Source organism: Euleptes europaea, chromosome 10, assembly GCF_029931775.1.
Source record: "Euleptes europaea isolate rEulEur1 chromosome 10, rEulEur1.hap1, whole genome shotgun sequence".
Lineage (NCBI taxonomy): Eukaryota > Metazoa > Chordata > Lepidosauria > Squamata > Sphaerodactylidae > Euleptes > Euleptes europaea.
In genome coordinates, this window is record NC_079321.1 from 64,983,092 (window position 1) to 65,002,010 (window position 18,919).

At 41.7% G+C, this 18,919-nt stretch overlaps 1 protein-coding gene across 1 annotated transcript; it reads left to right on the forward strand.

The window, feature by feature from the left end:
* Positions 1-731: 731 nt before the first annotated feature.
* CEP57L1 (centrosomal protein 57 like 1) lies at positions 732-18,416 on the forward strand. The gene is made up of 11 exons (XM_056856389.1): positions 732-800; positions 4,194-4,332; positions 7,067-7,246; positions 8,095-8,216; positions 9,561-9,677; positions 11,176-11,253; positions 14,174-14,269; positions 15,232-15,309; positions 15,396-15,625; positions 16,482-16,626; positions 18,129-18,416. The coding sequence occupies exons 1-11, from the start codon at positions 795-797 to the stop codon at positions 18,351-18,353; spliced, it is 1,416 nt and encodes a 471-aa protein (XP_056712367.1). The 5' UTR covers positions 732-794; the 3' UTR covers positions 18,354-18,416.
* The last annotated feature ends 503 nt before the right edge of the window (positions 18,417-18,919 follow it).

An 18,919-nucleotide genomic window follows, 5' to 3' on the forward strand; every position in this document is an offset into this window, starting at 1 on the left:
GTATCTTTTCCATTCCTATGTCAACATAAATAAATAAACGTTGTTTGTACGGTAGCAGCGTAGGTCAGAGAAGCTGTGCACTGGGGTACACCTGATGCCCCAAGGTCATGGTTCATCAAGAGAAGCCCAGATCATTCTCCTTGTTGCATTTAATTTTGTGTGTGGCCTTCTGTCTTTGCAAATGGACCTTTATCCCCGTGCATACCATAATTAACTCATTATTTGGTTGAGCACCTAAATGCTAACCATTGTGCAGAACATTTAAGAAGTCAGGATTGCAGACTGTTTTGTTGGTGGCACTCAGACATTGTGAAGCATCCAAAAGTAACTTCTGCCAGAAAAGTAAAATGTGCAAAATAGTTTGCTGGTGTATGATAATGGCTGGGTTATGTGCGGGGCGGGGAGGAATCATTTGAAAGAAAATAATAATGAAGGAATAGAGGACAAGAACCACTAAGAGGCACAGGATACCCTAAGTTGTCTTTCACGACAAACTGGGCAAAAGTTTTAATTTCTTTAAATTAGGTATAAACTTGCACAAAAGATCCTGAAACAGACCTTGGACAGTAATGGATCATAAAATATAACAACAGGCTGCATTATCTCATAGTGATTTTTCTGTTTCAGCTTTGTGGGGAAACTGCCAGACTGAATCTACCCTCTTGTGTGTAAGCATATACTCTTCACTTTTCACTTGCATATTTTTTCTTTCTAAAGTTAGAAAACTACGTGTGGAATTAAGTGTGGCTTGCTTCCTTTTTCTTTTCAGGTGATAGAACATTGGATCCTCTGTAATGGAGGTGAGTAATCTGTCATAAGAACATAAGAAAGGCCCTGCTGGATCAGACCAAGGCCCATCAAGTCCAGCAGTCTGGTCACACAGTGGCCAACCAGGTGCCTCTAGGAAGCCCCCAAACAAGACGACTGCAACAGCACCATCCTGCCTGTGTTCCACCGTACCCAATATCATGTATCTTTAGCAGGTCTTAGGTCAATTCTCAGTTCCAAAGGAGCAAAACTCCTTTAATGTAATTGTAGAAAGTAGAAGGTAACCCCAACTTGTGGTTTTTCTGCAGATACTGTTTATGTGTGTGTGTAAAGTACTGTCAAGTAACAGCCGACTTATGGTGACCCAAGCAAGGGGCAGAAGCAGAGGTGGTTTGCTGTTGCCTTCATTTGCAGAGCCTTCCTTGGGGGTCTCCCTTCCAAGGGCTGACCCTGCTTAGCTTCCAAGATATGATGAGATCAGGCTGTACCATGCTGCCTTCCCTCCATGCTTTTTTTAATACATATGCTTTATAATCATTGCTAGAAGATGGGCAACTTGAGCCTGTGTATCTGCTTTCCATAGACTTGTGTGTGTGTGTAAAGCGCCTTCAAGTCGCAGCCAACTTATGGCGACCCCTTTTGGGGTTTTCATGGCAAGAGACTAACAGAGGTGGTTTGCCGGTGCCTTCCTCTGCACAGCAACCCTGATATTCCTTGGTGGTCTCCCATCCAAATACTAACCAGGGCTGACCCTGCTTAGCTTTTGAGATTGACGAGATCAGGCTAGCCTGGGCCATCCAGGTCAGGGCTTCCATGGACTTACTCCCACATAAGTGTGCATATAGACCAGGCTAGCCTGATCTCACCAGATCTCAGGAGCTAAGCAGGGCTAGTATTTGGATGGGAAATCCAGGGTCACTACACAGAGGCAGGCAGTGGCAAACCATCTCTGAATGTCTCTTGCCTTGAAAACTCTACAGGGTCGCCATAAGTCAGCTGTGACTTGATGGCACTTTCTACCATCACCAAGTGTGCATATGATCTGAGCCTTAAAAGGTGATGCTTTATATTCTCTACTGGGATGAGAACTCATTTAAATAATTCAGTGGTGACATGTAAAAGAACCACCGTCTGGTATGTATATACTAGTACATATAATTTTCACAGTTTAAGGGAAGTGTGACTAATGTTGTTCATGAAGAAAAAATAACTCAGATCTTTGACCTTGAAAGAAGCAAGAAGTCTAGAGCTGATGTAGTTTCTGTGTTCAGTTTTCTACAATGGTGCCAGAGGGCTTTATCTTAATTGTGAAATCAATTGTGGTAAGTAAACATACAGGCTTCCATGTCAGTTGGGATGCATCAGATGCATCCAGGCAGCTCAGTGTAAGTAAACATAACGCACTGGGGGATATATGTATGCTCATGGATTTCTATGTATCACGTACTTACCAGGCACAGACTTTCTTTGCTTCAGTAACAGAGTTATATTAGATGCCATCATACTATTTTTAGTGTAGTGGTTAGAGGATCAGACTTGATCTGGGAGACTTGGATTCAAATTCTTCTCAGCCATAAATCTCATTGGGTGTCCTTGTATCAGTCACTCTCCTCGTTTTTGACACTTGTAGAGCATGGTCCTGCTTCCATTGCTATTGTGAGGAAACATCCCTTTCTTTTATTATCCACAAAAAATATAGCTTCCATTGCTCAGAAAAGTGTAGCACCACAACAGGTGTGCCCTCTTGAAAGAACCATGTAAACGGGGCACAGAAATTGAGTAATTTGGCTCTTTGCTGGGCCAATGAGAGATTGCACGTTCTTGTTTGTAATTAGCTAAGTATTAACCCTTATACTTGTAATTGTTTCAATTTTTTTACATATTTGTGTATATTTTCCTTCACTGAGTAAGCTCCCCAGAATTGCTTTATCACATTCGGGCGGCATCTTCGCCTCAGAAAGAGCCATTTGAGCAATAGAGAATGAGTCTTTCTGTTTGGAAGGAGCGAAGGCACACCTTGCTTCTTCTTCAAAACGGATCACCATCAATTGGCTATTCTTCCTTCGAAGGGAGAAATGCCAACTGCCAATATTGACTGCCTCCATCTCAGATGAAAGGTGACAGCTTTGCCAGCTCTCTTACCATCCCAAAGAAGCTCCAGTGCCCATTTCCGTACAAAGGACGTGGCGTGTTGGTGTTGTGGGATGTGTCCAGGCTGGGAGGCAGGTGCTGTGATCTGTGGAACTCCAGAGCAGTTGATTAATGGGACATCAGCTTGCTTGGGGAAAGTACAGCTAGCTTGAATTGCAGTTCTTTTTGTTTCTTTGAACTGCTTTGGGTTTCCAGCCATGTGTTTTCCCCCTCCTAAACCCTCCCCTCACTTGTTTTTGTTTTCTCTGTTCAGGTGATTCTTTTAATGTGGCGATGCTTGTCTCTCAGGTCTTCCTGTATTGCTAAAACAGCTTTTAACATCCCTTTCCCCCTTTTTATTTTCTGAGTAAAGCATTTCCCCCCAGAGCTGAGAATGTTTGCATAATTTATACACCTTAGTCTGGCGGTTAAGGATTTTTGAGGTGAATCAGTGAGCATCTCTGTCTGCTCTCTGTGTGCCTGTGTGGACAGAGCTACAGCACTGCCAGAAATCCAGCAGCTTCTATCATGCAGGAGCAGAAAAAGGGTGGGATGCACCGGGAGGGGAGAATGAGCTAACATTGCTCAGGAAATCCTCTTGGAGGGGAAAAGTGATTCCTTTTCTCATTCATGCCCATTACAAGCTACCATAGTTGTTCTTTTTAAATATGTAACAGGAAGGACAGCATAACTAAAGAAATGTGCTGTGGTGCCTTAGACACAATTGCCTCTTCAGGGAACGTGCCTATGGAAGTTCAAGCTTCAGTAACCTAATTGATCTCTGAGCCAATACTGTTTCCTAATCTTCTCTTTTTGGATTTGAAACTAGCTTTGTGTTAGTCAGGCATCAGAGGGAATGTGGCTGAAGTTGTGTGTGTGTTAAGTGCTGTCAAGTCGTTTCCGACTCATGGCGACCCTATGAATCTGTGTCCTCCAAAGTGTCCTTAACAGCCTTGCTCAGGTCTTGCAAATTGAGGGCCGTGGCTTCCTTTATAGAGTCAATCCATCTCTTGTTGGGTCTTCCTCTTTTCCTGCTACCTTCAACTTTTCCTAGCATGATTGTTTTTTCCAGTGACTCTTGTCTTCTCATAATATGTCCAAAGTACGACAGCCTCAGTTTAGTCATTTTAGCTTCTAGGGTCAGTTCAGGCTTGATTTGATCTAAACCCCACTGATTAGTTTTTTTGGCGGTCCAGGGTATCCGTAACACTCTCCTCCAACACCGCATTTCAAAGGAATGTGGCTGAAGTTATGCTTAATTAATTCTATAAGTGACATTGTGTATCTTTTTGCAGTCTGTAGATACTGAGTCAAAGCACAGTTACATAGGAAGCTTTATTCAGCCTCCACATAAGATACCCGTTCCATTTGCTGACTTGTGGCCGAAGACGACAGCAGCTTTTGCAGCAGACACTCCTGCACCAAACAGCCAAGGTAAATCAGTGCAATGTGAATTATTACTAATGTGAAACCTAGGTAGCAAATCCTTGGCTTCTGTTGGATGAATTTTGGACCCCAGGTTTGAGCTTTGAGCTTTGTCAAGATCCAAGGAAAATATCTGAAGAACAATGTTTGGTTGAGTTTCAAATCTTAAATAGTGAAGAGGTTATCTGTGGCATTTATCAAAGCTGGCATCTCTTCCAGGTGCAGCTAGGCAGGGGTGGTGCTTTGTAAGTTTAACATACAGAATAAAGGGAAATTGCCTGAGAGGAAACCATATTCCTGTTTTAGCTTGCTTCAAGTTGGTAGGTGGCCTTTCCTGGCAAGATACAGTGGCTCTGTTGAGAGAGAAAATGCCAAATCATGGCTTACATTAATAATACGATCAAAAAATGGGGGTACAAATCTCTTAAGTAAACCATACTTTAGAACCCAAATGGTGGCTTAAGCTTCCAAAAATGCAGATAAAGTCTTTATTGTTTTCTAATAGCCCTTGTATAAGGTCAGTTGGAACAAAGCTTGTTCGCTAGCTTTCCGAGATTGCTAAAATGTATGCTCCACTTTTCCAATTTCTGCTCAAATCAGCCAACCATATATCTTTAAAAACACTACGCAACCTAAAATCATAAGTCTACCACAAGGAAGGAAAAAATTGCTTTATATTACAAAAACCCATTGTCTCTTCCAAACATCAAATCAAACAGATGTCCATGCAGTGAATTAAAAAAATCAACAGATGGCGAAAGCCTTTTGAAATAAGGAGCCTGCCTTCTTTAGCTGAATTTAGAGGTGAAAATGCATGGAAGGTTTTGCCTTGGATTCGCCTCTCTCTAAATGCACATTTTCCCCAGCCAAATTCTGAAAACTCAAAAATAAGCCCACATGCAGGGTTTTGAGAATTCAGATGGGGAAAGTGTGCATCTAGAGAGCGGCGAATCCAAGGCAAAACTTTCCATGTGTTTTTGCCCTAGGAGCTTTGCAGGCATTCCAAGGAAGGGGAGTGGCACCAGAAAAAAAATACTCCCTATAGATGCCAAGCTCGCTATCCTAGCTGAGGATACAGATAGAAGAGCCTACTGGAAATCTTTAAGCTGGAGCATGGACTTACATCAGGAGAGTTCAGGCTCCAGGTAGGAACCAACATCTTGAACCCAGAAGCAAGTAGGTCCTTGCAACTATTTCAGTGCAGCGGTGATATGCTTTTTCGCTCTCAGTGACTGGGGCAGCCCTTTTATTTTCTCCGCACTTGTTATTGTCAAATGTGTGTGCTCAATATCTTTTATATTTTGAGCTCTAGTACTTGATACTCTTTCTCTTACATAGTAGAGGTCTGCCTCTCTTTTTCCTGGCATTGTAGGTAAACCATCTTGGAAACAATCTAGTAGTTGCTCATCTGAAGGGTACCATACTGTTCAGGTTACCTTATCTATGGTAAACTACCAGCCATTCTGACGTAATCAGTATATGATTACAGTAATGCTAGACTGCACTTTTTTTTGTAAGGGCTATTAAAATGAAACTTAGATTTCTCTATATGTGCGGCCAGGCCATTTGAGAGAGGAAGCACTAGGCCCGTGTTGGCGAACCTATGGCACGCGTGCTGGACTTGGCACGCCGAGCCCTCTCTGTGGGCACGCGTGGGTAAGTTGAGCAGCCGTCGCGTCTGCCTTCCCTGGACTCCCCACCGCCCAGCTTAGGGGCTTTGAACAAACGTTAATTGTTCAAAAGCATGCCAAATGCAAACTTTTACCTTTCAATAAAAAGTTGTTTGTATCATTGAAAGCTCTGTTATTGTGTTTTTCTTTTAAGGCAAAAGATGTTAATAATGTATGTGTTGTTTTTTAAACTAAAACCTCAGTATTCAGGTTAAATTGCCGTGTTGGCACTTTGCGATAAATAAGTGGGCTTTGGGTTGCAGTTTGGGCACTCGGTCTCTAAAAGGTTCGCCATCACTGCACTAGGCTCTTGAAGCTGCCGGGTTTTTTAAAAATCTGAAGAACTTTGATCATGCATATTCTAACGGCAAAGTCTCCGGTCACCTATATTAGGACCTTATGCTAGATGTTTGTTAATTCCCAAATGCTGGCTGCACATGACTGAGTCACAAAGATCCACTGACAAATTGGCAAATTCCATCCTCGACTAAGAAATTCCCTTTTACTCTTTACCTCCAAACTCTCAGAGGATGCTGCTTACTGCCACAGTCTTGACTTTCTTTCCTCCAACTCCTCTCTATATACACAATGCTAGGGGAACCAATGGAGATATTAGTAGAACTACCAAGTCAATCTAATTTCTGTTCGTGTGATTAGCTAATTCTGCAGCTAGGAACAGAGTCTAGTTTCTCATTCTATCTGCTCATCTTCTTCAGTTTGAGTGGTAGTTATGTAGAATTGGATGTCGTAATAGAAAATGAAAGAGACCATTTATCTCTGCCTCTTCAGCTTTCCATTCAAATGAAGGGTGTGTGGTTGTTTAAACAATTGTATGTTTCAGGCAGGTAATGAGGCATGCAGAAATAAAATGACTAGGTATGTAATGTCTCAACTGTTGCAGGTTGATGCAAGGTATTCTAATTCAAGTAGCTTAGCTTGGGCTCTGTTGATATAGCCGGGCTTTAGGCTACTCGAGCCCGCTTCTCCAAACCCCCGATCCTTTCTTTGATAGACATGACTGATTTATGTATGGAGTATAGAATTAATTAAGAATTAAGTTGCCTGTTCACTAGCTCTAGTGTCAGCTCTGAAAAGTCTTCAAGAAAAGATCCATCGCCTTGAGCTGGAGAGGTCACACGCTGAACATGACCTGAACTGCCTGTCCAGAGAAGCTGCCCAGTATAAAAAAACTTTGCAGTGTGAATCAAATGAGAAGGATACGGCTCATCAGGAACTGATGCAAGAGAGGAAAGGTATTTCCTGGTATTGCTGGTAACAGCCTTACCAGCCACATCTGTTACACCTTAATCTCAGAGGAGTGCTTATGTTGCTGGTTTGACATGCGCTATTTATTCCCTCTCCTAATGTGTAATTGGGATCTGTAATAAATAGGGCTGTCTAGTGATTCAGTAATTTTCCTTTCCTTTTATCCCTTCGAAGCTCCTTGATCAATTGATCTTGAGCAGCATATATCTAGTGTTGGAGGAATATAAGGACTGAAACAAATCTTGCCACTGACAATGTAGCCTTGGGGTCCCTATCACTTAGTAAAAAAGATTCAGTAATTTTTAGCTGATTGTCTGCCTTCCGATTCTTTAATCCATTGATGGAATTTGCATGTTGGCCAAACCTTAATGTCGATTTGAGATACTGAAACAAGCATGGGATAACTTACCTTTTAGGAAACTTTGCTCAATCAACGGTTTGGTACTTTTTCTGGCCAATGCTTGGTGCTTATTGTATGAAGGAAAAACCATCTTCAATACTTTTTAAATTCCCTATGAAACCGATTACTAGTAGTATTCCTGTAAAAATTGTACTGGTTTTATGTGAGTCATAACAGATTTCTAGATTTTCTTGTGGGGTGAAAACAATTTAAAAGCACCCAAGTGAGCTCCAGAAGTGGCCGCAGCAATTAATGCCTCTCTTCAGCAGACGCACAAATTTAGGTAAGGTAGAATAATGGCATTGATTCTGTGGCTGTCGATCAGGGCCTCGCTGTCATGAAACTCTTCCTTTATCGCAACATTGTTTTAATCTGGAGTTGTGAATGAAGTTTTAAGTAAAGCAAAGATCCACCCTTCCTTTTCCCCCACCTTAGATGTGAGCGTTCAGTTAAGCGCAGCTCAGTCTTGCTGCTCCTTGTTGGAGAAACAACTAGATTACATGAGGAAAATGGTGGTCAGTGCAGAGCTGGAAAAGAAATTGGTTCTGGAACAGCAGGTACACAGCTTTAATTCTTCATATTCCTTGTTTCCTCTTCCTTTGTTGCCCTGAGTCAAAAAGGCTATACCATGACTTGTGTGTCTTTCTTCCCTTATCTTGGTTGTCTTTTAAAACAGAGACACCCTGCTAAGTTCAAGTTGTGCAAGATTCATGCTTAGTCTTCATAGAGTAGCTACAATGAGCAGGCATAAAGACATTTTTCATTTTGTATTTCCTGCATTGACAAGTACGTGTAACTTACTGGCAAAATTAACCTGTTCCATCCCACAGATAACCAAACTAGCAAAGACCCCTTTGGGAATAAGGGCACATATATATTTATAATTTATTTCCTCTTTTGTTTTCCCTACCTGTGTTGTTGGATAGAGCCCAGAATAAACGAAAATAGGCACTCACTCAAATATTAGTCCTGTATTTTTTAATAGAAGACTTTTACAGGATTATCAACTGAGATTTGAAGTAAACGTTTTAGGATATGAGGATGGGAAGCTTCTCATAATTATACATAAGAGGTGTTCTGGTGTCCAAGAAACAGCTCTTTACATTGTGTAAATAGCTGAGGATGGTTTTGGGATGAAAGATATTAAAAAGGTAAAGGTAGTCCTCTGTGCAAGCACCAGGTCATTACTGACCCATGGGGTGTCGTCACATCCTGATGTTTACTAGGCAGACTGTGTTTACGGGGTGATTTGCCATTGCCTTCCCCAGTCATCCTCACTTTACCCCCAGCAAGCTGGGTACTCATTTTATCGACCTCGGAAGGAAGGAAGGCTGAATCAACCTTGAGCTGGCTACCTGAAACCGACTTCTGTCAGGATCGAACTCAGGTCGTGAGCAGAGTTTTTTCTAGCTATCTGAAAACCTGAACAAACTGGAAATATGGGAGGCTGTTACTTCTGCCCAAATCTAGAAATGTCAAATGTAAATATTACAAAAGAGCTTTTTTCAGGTGTGAACATGAGAGCCATGTGCAATTTACCCCCTAAAAATACATATTCCTAGTCGTATCCTATGACTGATGGAAAGATGCATTCTCACATGGGTTGTGCAGTGGTCATGGGGAATACATTAACCGAGGCAACTATATATACACATTGTAGTACATGGGTACATCCAATCCCTGTCCATCAGCACCGCTTTCCACACACATGAGTTAGTTTACAGTGTTAGTTGGTGCCAGCTGTTTTGTGTAAATTACATGCATGTGTAAGCCTCCTACCATGCGTCTAAGGCATTTGCTGGATCAGGGTTCTACCTATTTTGTGGCACTGAATTTGCTGTGAGTCATTTAAGCAAGGCTTGCAGTTGGTTGCACAATTGTTATCTCGTGTACATTTTCAGATCCAGCTCCAGAAGGAAAAAGATCAGAATCAAGTAGAGATATGTGCGAAACTTGACAAGCTTGAAATTCTGGAACAGGAGTGTTGGCGACTTACTGGCACTCAGAAAGCTGCAGAAGTAAGTAAATCTGAGACCATTATTAGTCAGCTTTCAAGGAGCACCATCCTAAGACCCTAGCGCATTGCTGGAGTGGCGCCAGTGCTGCTAGTCTGGATCCGGTGCTTGTCCAGAAGAGGGATATATGTGAAAGAAAAACTCCTCACCAAGGGACAATGAGTATAACAACCTCAATACATCCCACCAGTCATGGAGTGGTGTGTCTATGATGTCCCCATGATGCGCAGACACATTGAACCACATAGCACTTGCTGACATGGCCCCACTCCTGTGAGGTCAGGCCACCCCACTCCACCCCACCTTCAGACCACATGAAGGGAGGGAACAAAGGGAGCACCGCATTCTACACTGGAAGGAGCACCGCGGTGTGGCCAGGAGGAGTCCAAAGCTAAATATATGCCTTGCTGCTCTGCAGACAGGGGTTTGAGTTAACCTCCTGCGACCAAGTTCCCTTTTGCTAGGTGCAGATGCAGCGAAAGAAGCTTGGCTGTTTTAGCCACAGCATCCACATGCTCATGTAGCTCATTAACAAATTCAGGTCTTGGAGTGCCCAGGCTTAAGGAGCACCATTGGTTAGGGGTAAGGGGGCTGCAGACACTGGGGCAGCACCAAAGGAACGTTCAATGGCATCAGGTGGAAACCCGGGGCCATGAGTTCAGATCCTATGAAGAAGACTAAGGGATCTAGCAAGAAGAAAAAACCTTGCCTTTGGCCAGCAGCAGACAAACAGAAGGACGAGTCAACTTGTTGGGAAGTGGTCTTCTAACCAGCTGCACAAGAAAAAGACTTTACATTAGGATTCCCCCAGCTGCCCTGGTGTCTGTACCAGCCATATATACCAAGACAGGGAGGACAGTGGAGAATAGCATGGCGTATCCAAAGTTGCTGGTTCAAATTCGGCATCTGGCTAGGAAGTCCACAATAGGACAAAATCTCAGCCATGTCTTGAACTGGTAAAGATTCACGAATGTCAGCTCCTTCCACTGACAGACAATTGGATCTCATCCAGCATGTCAATAGGGATTTTTAAAGCTGTGCCAGGGTTCATGCTGAGAGTGTTGCACTGGCGTCAGGGGCATGACGGGGGCTGAAGCAGCTGCTGCTGCTGCTGAAGTCCTACTCCCCCTCTGACATGTCTCCATTTGTGCACTGACTCCAGGGTCTCACTGGCTCAGCACGTATTCCAGCTACACCAGTGTAGGGTTTAGTTGCCATCCTAAACTGTTCAACGGTGGAGTTTAGGATTACACCGTAAGCCTAACATTTGCCAGTCTGTTAGCTGAGACTTTTTCTTAGGGATTTATGTGTTCCTTTGGTACCACGAAGACAATGGTGTGTCTGTTTCCTACTCCTTAATCTCAACTTCTTGCAGTTGAAAACTTCAGTCCTAGTCTTCAAAGCTGCATAAACTTGGTCACGTTAAGCATTTTAAAAATTTGGATCATCTTTGTTCTTGTGAGTCGTTTCTCTGATTTTAATTTTTCCCTTTATTTTTAAGGGAAAGATCAAACACCTGGAGGCAAAGCTTCAGGAAGAACAACACCATCGCAAGCTAATACAAGACAAGGCAGCCCAGGTGGGAAAGTCAAGCTGTAGCATTTCCACAATAATGCAGTGAGCTGGATCTTGCAATTGGGCAGCAGGAAGCACTGATGGTCATGAGTGGTCTAGGCTTTCCCCTCCCCCTGACATGCATGTCCAACCTTGCAAAAGGGTTGCATGACAGATCTGGAATAATAGCTATGAGGGTGGGGAGCAGGGCAAACAGCTCTTTCTGCTTCTTCTTGTGTGAGCAGAACTTTGCCAAGAGAACAGGTAGAAGAGAACAGTTTTCCACTGCAGTCTCCCAGCCTGCATAGCTCCATGTGGGCCCTGCGATTCTGGGAATAAATTTACCTGGGGTTGGAAATGACTGCTGGGGGAGGGGAGAGCGGAGATGATCAGGAAACCTTGCGCTTGTGCTGGATCCAACATGATAGCAGGATCTGCCGGCAAACCTGTGATATATTTCTGCTGTAACTGCCTGGGGTGCTGAAAATAACCCCTTAACATGACACAACTGTGCTTTATTTCCTGTGTCTTTGGACTTCATAGTTATGGACTTCATAATTTGGACTTCATTATTATGTTGCACTGACCATGCGACTTAAGCCACTTGTGAATAAAGCATATGTAATGGTTCTGAACCCTGCACTGCTTTGCTTTTGAAAAATGGCAGTATCTTGAAAACTAAATTGGCCAGATATATATTGGAGAGTTAATCTTTAAACTTTAAGTGATTCAGTATTTTATTTTAGTGAAAAGAGAGTGCTCTTGATATCCTCTCTTTCTGAAAAGAAGCTATTCATTGGCTTGTGCTAAACTGTTTTTCTTTTCTGCGTGGAATCTTTGTTTCTGCTGCTCATCAGTAATGAAGGTCGGTCTTCCATTTGATTGCCTCTGTGCCTTAAATCCCCCAGCTTGCCTCCCGCCCACCCATCTTCCCAGCCAGTTCTTTTGTTGTTGTTGTTGTTGTAAATGCTAAATTTATTGGTGGGATCTGTGCCTGTGCAGAAGCATTTGTATTTGTAAACCATCCTTTGAACTATAGCAAAGGCGGCTTAGAAATGTACCGAACAAATAAATTAGTATTCCTACGGTGGCCCATTCTTGGGGCAAAACGTTTCAGCACAGCAACGGCCTAAATGGGTAATGAAAGTCATTACTCTTTCCTAACAAAGTAGTATCTACTTTCCTGAATAGTGTGCCACTGTACAATCTGTCATAGGTAGCATCATTTACCATAGCCTCACACAATACGCTTAACCCAGAACTTACAATTAATTTAGCTTGTTTGTTCTGTGTTCTGCCTGTGAATAGATCAGGTTACTTAGTCCACCTGTAGGTACAACTGCACAGAGACTGAAGAAGAAAAACAGGTTGCTCATCTGTAAGTGAAGTTCTTCAGGTAGTCGGCTGCTCAGTCACACAACCTGCCCTCTTTCCCTGTTGCTGGCTGTGTTGTCTCTTGACATATGCAGAGGTGCTTATGGCAGCCACAAGAAGCTGCCTGGGAAGACACTCGCCCCTCCCCTTGTGAGGAGGGATTTGAGCACCAGTTATTTGGGTAAAATGGGTATATCAGCAAGCCTTAGTTAATATTATGAACAGATGGGGAGAGTTAATATAATATCTATCAAAGTAGTAAAAGGATGCTTCCTTCCTCCTGGCCTATTCATGCATGATAATGGAATATTAATTTGCCTGAGTGGCTATAAATGAAGAACGGAAATTAGAACTTAGCTTAGCTTCCATTGCAAATAGCACAGGGTGGTGGTGGTGTCTCGAGATTACCGGGCCAGGGTATTCCAATGCCTTACATTTTTGTCCCTGCAACTCCCACGATCATCCTGAAGCTGGTGGCCAATATTGAGATTCCTAGTTTTATTTTCTGATGAGTTATGCCTACCCCAGATGGACATGTGGACTGTTCTGTTATTATAGATTCATGGTAACAACCAGTCAAGTGATTTGTTTTACAGTATTTTATTTGGATCAGGGTCATAACTAGGGGCCCGGTGGAATCTTTGTCCGGGAGCCCTTGGTGGCTCTCAGCAGGCCTGCTTGCACAGTGTTTCCTGGCCAAGCAAAGTATTTATGCGTATGGGATATCTTTAATTGCAAGACTGATTAGCCCCAGTCTCTTCTCTGTAAGAAGGTCTCCCTCAGAATGGTTGAAGAAGGAATGAAGTCAGTAAGATTCTTTGTACATGGAAAGTACTGTGTGAAGAGACACTGTTGATTCTGGTGTCAGCTGGCTACCATATGTTTACAAGTATAAGCTGATAATGATAGGTGGTGCACAGAGCAGATGTTGCTAATGAGTTTAAACATGCAGTGATCTGTTGACAAACGTTTTGTACTGTGTTAACATGGCAAAAAGTGCAGTTTAACCCATTAAGAATATGAGCTCCTTGAGAGCAATCCAGATTCACTGGAGTGATCTTAAATGACTCAGATGGTTCAGTCTATAAAAGCTATTTATTTTAATGATTTCCTGTACTACTCTAAAGAGATGAGGTCCCTGTCATAGTGGACTCCATTGATACCTGTTTTGTAAGAGATTATAAAGGTAAAGGTCCCCTGTGCAAGCACCAGGTCATTCCTGACCCATGGGGTGACGTCACATCCCGACGTTTCCAAGGCAGACTTTGTTTGCGGGGTGGTTTGCCAGTGCCTTCCCCAGTCATCTTCCCTTTACCCCCAGCAAGCTGGGTACTCATTTCACCGACCTCGGAAGGATGGAAGGCTGAGTCAACCTTGAGCCGGCTACCTGAAACCAACTTCCGTTGGGATCGAACTCAGGTCGTGAGCAGAGCTTTTGACTGCAGTACTGCATCTTAACACTCTGCACCACGGAGATTAGTTAGCCATAAACTTGCATATTTTTCTCTCTCACCTATGGATTAAGAAAAAGGTCTTCCTTTTATTCCCTTAAAAACAAAACAAAACTGCAGCTCCAAACAGGACTGGAGATGAATAGAATTTTGATGTCTTCTCTTTCACCTCAAAACGAAGCAAAAAAGAAAAGTGGGAAGAAGAAAGCAGTAAAGGTAAAAAGTGTTTGAGTTCATAGCTGTATCTTGGATGCTACTGAGAAATTAGACAGGTGGTTTCTCTTCTGCAACCCATGGTTTGAGCATTGCCTCCCATGGCTGCCTAGGAAAATGCCTCTTATCTTGGCAAAGAGATTAAAATAAAGTGAGTCATAATTATTGCCATGTCTGGCTATGTTTTCCTAGTCTTTAAAAAAATTAGATAGAATTCTCCAATTCCGTATAGTAAGAGTGTTGGCTTTAGGCATCTGTTCGCTTGCTCATATGTCAGGCAGTTCAAATGGGAACTTCTAAGTAATGTGCAGAGTAAGGTTGTATTCACAGCTCTAGCTCCCCTGCTGTTCCTCCAAAGCAGCAAGAATTTCCAGTTTCCCGGGTCTTTTGCATTTCATTTGGTTAACTTCAGAGTCGATTGCAACAGAGGATTAGGAGCTCAGGTTAACAAGTTAAATCATCAACAGGAAAGGGGTTGGTGATTCTGCAAGCGTAAAATATGACACTCTGGATGGACAATTGCTTGGAAAACATGTTCTGTCAATTGTGACTCTGCTGTATACTTCCAAATGTGGAGAGGTCTCAGCTGACTGGGAACGCAGAAGGACAAACATCTCCAGCACTGACGTGTTCATGGAATAGTTCTCCAATTTGCTTCCTGTTCAGGGAAGCTTAGTTAGGAAACCTTAGGGTGAGAATGAGTGAATGAGAAATTGGCCTGTTGAGACTTCATGGGGAAAATGTTAAAAGAACACTTTAAAACCTAAATAATGGGAACGATGTGACAGTGGGAGAGTAGAGTTCAAGCTGATCCCAAGAGATGAAGGTTCTAGTAGAAGAAAAGCCTGGTAGTCGTGCCTAAATAAAGAACAAATAGATGTAACATAAACATAGCTTATGTTTATGGTTTTTAAAAGGGTAGGACATTCTTATGTGCTGGAACAAATCCAGTTTTTAATTTTCAGAAAAATCACAGTTTGAGGAAAGAATGCAGCTCTCAACCATACCTACCAGCTGGAGGGCTGCCTTTTGTTGCTGGGAAGGTAGCTATTATTTTTTTCTTAAATTAGGTTTTATTGAGATTACTGCCTATTTTTAATAATGTTATAATATGCTGTTTTCCTTCAAGTCTGCCAGCTCAAGTCATTCTGTTGTTGCAAATGTTCAAAGTATCTTGCATTTGGTGAAAAGTCGTGGTGCAGATGTAATTCCACAAGGTTCAGAAGGAGCTGAAAAGAGGACATCTAGATGGACCGGTGTGTGCAGATCTGGATCTTCTTATTCTACATCTTCTTCTGCTACTGACAATCTTTCTGACCTTCTCTTGGTCATGCAGGATGAACTGGGACAAATGAGCTTGTAAGCACTTCTTTTTTCATTTGTATATGAAAGGCTGAGATTATTTGAGTTTGGAGCAAAGAGTTTTGAATTCAGTCTGGGAAATGGCAGAGAACAAAGGGCATTGCACAAGTAGTGCCAGGAATGCTTTTATTTGTACATTCCTTTTGAAAATGAATATAATATAGAAATCAGAAGAAACCCTGTTAAAATTGGATTTATTTTCTGATCAATGTTGCCGTTCATATTTGTAATAGATTCACTTAAGCTGAGATCCAAAAAACCACGACTGACTAGATCCTGCAAGTCCAAGGGAACACTGAGTTTGTATTTCTAGAAACAGCAGCTCCTCCTGCAGTGTGAAAATCTGCTTTTGAGACTGAAAAGACTTCCCAATGCAATTTGGGATCTAACATTGGAAGGAGGGGTGCCATTTAAAGAAGAAAAACAGCTATGCCTAAATTAGAACACTGGCACACAGCCACATCTACGTAGATTCTATAGCAAAGAAGTTTCCAAACAGACTAACATCCACATAACAATAGTGGGGCTCTACTAATGTGTGCATTTTTATATTACAAGAAGTGGTATTTTTTTCTGGAGAGGACTGTAGAATGGTTCTCATGCTGTATTAACAGAAGGCATAACACTGTTATAAAGGAACAAAGATGCATTAACTTCTGGAATGAGCAATATTGCCTAGCAGTGCTAGGGTTGTCATTTGCTGTTGTGTATGACTAAACAGACCAGAGACTAACATTTTTTATGGTAGTGCATAAGTGAAAAATCGTGGAAGGTGAATAGATGGGAAGAAATAATAGGAAGGATGGTGGACAGTTAGTGTAAACAATGGCTGACTAGAGTTTGTCTTCAACAGTGAACATCAGGAACTGCTGAAGCAGATACAAGAAACTAAAAGCCAAGAAGTTCGGGAAGACCTAGAACGTGAACTAGAGTGTCTGGTGAAGCAGATGGAAATTAAAGCAGAGCAGATCACCAAGCTGAAAAGGCATCAGGACAGTGTAAGAGATTTGTTCCAAGAGAATGTTGGAAATCTCTCCTTGCTGATGCGGTTGCGAGCAGCTAGCTTGGTCTAGACTGATCGATGGCCATCTTCACCTGGAAGTCCGACATTTCTTATTACATTAAATTAGTGTGCTGATACATACTGGATGTTTTATTTTGATTATCAGGACCAAGTTAGACTTTACAGGCAAGGAATGTGAATAGGTCCCTGATGGTTTTGTGGGGCGGGGAGCAGTTGTTACAGAAAAAACCTTGAAAGCTGTAACTAGCTGTCCGTTCCTGCAACACCTACTTTCCCACCCTTGTTAGGTAAAGATACGGGGTCATCTGTATACGATTCTCCACAGTGAGAGAAGTAACTTAGAGCAGTGGTCTTCACCCTCCTGGGACCCACCTTTAATGCGCAGGGGACAGCATAGGTCCCACTGAGAAACAACCGTGTGGCTGGAATTCAATCATGTGGCTGGAATACTAAAAAATACACATTAGAAAGCAACATAGGCACAATTTGACATGTGAAGAAAAAAAGGTGCACAGCACCAGAGGTTGCGTTTATATCACAGGTGCTGATAGATGAATTTATCTGCTATCAGATAGGGATCCCTATATTTCCCAAAAAATGGCACTCTGTGGCCTGGCGGCAAAGAAAATCAGAGATAAGCAAATATAAATTGTGGAAAGCTGGATAGAATGGAATAGGTATATTTTAATATATTCCTTTTAATGATGTTGGCTTGTATATTTTAAAATTGTTGTGATATTGTTTTTACATTGTAATGGCCTATGGTCTTATACAATAAAATTGGCTTGCTTATATAACAGGTTATAGCTAATTCAAAAACATACAATATAGATGTTACAAAGGTTCAAAGTAAAACAGGTAATGTTAACATCAAAAATTCCCAAATGGCTAGCCAAATCATGTATTGCAGTACAATTATTATGAACAGAAACATAAGCATTGGTTATAGTCCCCAAAACCACTACAGTGATGGTATGCCGACTAATGTCCTGTTTCAATAGCTCTTCTTCAAACTGTGACCTTATGATTCTACAACAAACAAGAGTATAATAAGTATAGCCATCACATAATGTAAACATAGTACTAATTTCCAACCAGGTTACATAGAACTTATTGTAGCTATCATCCAAACTGAAGAAATTGTCCTGTATGAAATACAAATCTGTAATAAATGAAATAAAGTACACACCAATTACAGTGAGTACTTATGCATAAGTGAATAAAATGGAAAATCTCTCAAACCCAGTGAGAAAACTCACAGTCTAGAACAATGAAGCCATAAATTAGAACAATTTGACATATGACGTATCTGTCCCATATGATTTACAATGATATTTTTGCATGCAATAAAAATGTTCTCATGGCAAATACGTAATACCAGTTTAATTTGTTTATCTATTGCTTTGTGCATGTAACACTGTAAGGCACAAGTACACTTTCTTATTAGAACTGTAATGGATGTTTTTTTCTTTGTAGGTTTATAAACTGAAGCAAAAGGCCCGAAAGCTGAAAAGGAAAGCTGCTAATTTTACCTCAAAGCCCGATGACTTTAAAGGAACTAAAGAGGCCGCAGTCCCTCCAAGAGGCATTGTGCATGGCACTTGCTCTGTGAATAAGACTACAAATTCTCTTCAGCTGTTAAAAAAAGCTCAGAAAATTCAGTCAGTATTGAAGCAAGACGACATCTTATGGGAACCATAGCTCTCAAAACTAGTTTCATAGATCACTATCCATCAGGAGCTGGACTGAATAGAACTTTGGTACCTGATGCTTAAATTGTGCACACATCTAAAATTCTGAGATTTAAATCTGGGGAAATGAACTTCTGTATTTCTGTATTTTTTAAAAATATATTTGTAATTTGGTTTTAATAAAGTGTACATTCCTTTTTTAATTAAAGGCCCTGCCAATCTATATGGAGTAATATGTTTGGGGTTTTTTTGCGGTGTTAGGGGACAGATTTTGAAAATCTGTGATAACAAATGAGCACTTGAGTTGCTTCTGTAGTTATAACAGGATATAAATCTTATATGGACTGAGTATAGGAGCCACACTTTGATTTAGACTCAATCTAAATCCAGTTCTATTCTCTGCATGAGGTGTCATCTCAAAACCGTCTAGCTAGTTGAAACCGAACAAAAAATAAACAACTGTGCTTGAAGATTAGCCTCACTAGAGGATGAAAAATGTAACTGCTGCAAAATGAGTCTAAAGGTTTGAAACGCATCTCTTTACCCAGCTCTTACTAAAATGCTTATCAGTCAGGT